This window comes from Egretta garzetta, unplaced genomic scaffold, assembly GCF_000687185.1.
Source record: "Egretta garzetta isolate BGI_Z169 unplaced genomic scaffold, ASM68718v1 scaffold83, whole genome shotgun sequence".
Taxonomy (NCBI): Eukaryota; Metazoa; Chordata; class Aves; order Pelecaniformes; family Ardeidae; genus Egretta; species Egretta garzetta.
The window spans coordinates 327909-329693 of NW_009259105.1; the positions used below are offsets into that span (position 1 = coordinate 327909).

At 63.6% G+C, this 1785-nt stretch overlaps 1 protein-coding gene across 1 annotated transcript in view; it reads left to right on the top strand.

Moving 5' to 3' along the window:
- The window catches only part of RAI1 (retinoic acid induced 1), a 6598-nt gene that overhangs the window by 1040 nt on the left and 3773 nt on the right, over positions 1-1785 (top strand). The window contains exon 2 of the mRNA XM_035890851.1: positions 4-1784. Coding sequence (XP_035746744.1) covers positions 4-1784 — 1781 coding nt within the window. The remainder of the gene's footprint in view (positions 1-3; position 1785) is intronic.

Here is a 1785-nt window from a genome sequence, read left to right on the forward strand (position 1 = left end):
GATGGGACGAGCCCCGACGCTCAATCCGGGAACTGCAAAAACTTGCAGAAGGAGAAGCTGCCCGAAAACCTGCTGTCAGACCTGAGCCTGCAGAGCCTGACGGCGCTCACCTCCCAGGTGGAGAACATCTCCAACACCGTCCAGCAGCTCCTGCTCTCCAAAGCGGCCGTCCCCCAGAAAAAGGGCATCAAGACCCCAGCGAGGACCCCCGAGCAGCTCAAGGGGCAGCACTGCAGCCCTGAGAGCAGCACCTACTCGGCGGAGCAGGTGGGAACCCCCCTGTCTGACCCCCTGAGCACCCCCCAGTCCGTCCACGCTGAGACACAGGACACCGACTATCTCAGTGGGTCGGAGGACCAGCTGGAGAGGAGTTTCCTGTACTGCAACCAGAACCGCAGCCCTGCCCGTGTCAACAGCAACTCCAAGGCAAAGCCCGAGTCGGTGTCTACCTGCTCTGTGACCTCCCCGGATGACATGTCCACCAAATCGGATGACTCCTTCCAGAGCATCCACGCCAGCCTGCCTCTGGAGACCTTCACCAAGTACGTGACCAATGAACGGGACTGTCCCCGGCTGCTCCTCAGCGCCCTGTCCCAGGAGGAGCTGGCTTCCGAGATCATCGTTCTGCAGGATGCCATCAGCGAGAAGACAGACAAAGCCTGGGCCAACTCGCCCATGCTGAGCAAGGAGGCCACCAAGTCCCCCTTCCAGCTGGAGAACCACCGGCCCTGCCTGGACTCCATGGTGAAGGGCGCCTGGCCCAGCCAGGGTGACTCCAGCACGCTCACCGAGCCCCTCAAGCTGGACAAGGCTTCGGGGGCCAGCACAGGGAAGGACTTTGGTGAGGAGGTGTACGAGGGTCCCCAGGTGGAGTTTGCGGCCGCCGAGACCAAGGATGCGCTGAAGGATGCGACCCCGCTGGCGTTCAACTCCAAGCCCAGCATCTCGGCAGCGACGTCGAGCGCAGGGGGTGCCGGCTACAGCTGCTACTCAAACACCACCGCCAACTCGGTGGGGTCTGAGAACACCATGGAGCACTTTGAGTGGCCGGAGGAGAGCCTGGGCGAGGCGTGCCTGCGGTGGAAGGAGCTGGGCTCGGGTCTGCAAGCCACCGACCTCCCCAAGGGCTTGTTCCCCAGCAAATTGGTGGGCTCCTGCAAGGAGAAAAAAAATGCCTGCGGCTTGGATCTGTGCGATGGTGAGCAGCCGGCCAAGAGCGAGCCGGCCCGGGACTTCAGCCAGCAGGAGATGGAGGAAGAGGAGGAGACGCTGACTTATGATGAGGCTGCAAAGGCGGACAGCGAGAGGTGGCTGCAGGATACCCGACACTGCTGCTCAACCGGGGACTTCAGCGAGATCCCCATCATCTCCTCACCAGAGCTGAAGGAGTCAGACCTGGAGGCGGAGGAGTACTCCTCGCTCTGCGAGCTGGCCGGCTCGGAGCAGAAGTCGGTGACGTACGATGCCTCGCCGCCCAAGCCCCCGGAGATGCCCACCGTGCTGTCCTCCAGCGAGGTGCCCGTGTCTGCTGAGGAGACCGTCAGCACGGTGGAGAAGGAGAGCTCAGCTCCCGCCCCGCGCCTCTCCGGCCAGTCCGTCATCCTGCTGGGCCCCGCGGTGGGCACAGAGACCAAGGTGAAGAGCTGGTTCAAGTCCTCCCTGCCCCACATCCAGCCCGAGGAGGAGAGCGGAGGAGGGGAGACATCCCACCCTGAGGCAGCTGATGCCGAATCCGTCCCGCCAGTCACGGTGAAGCAGCCACTCACCCCCGAAAACACGCTGGGG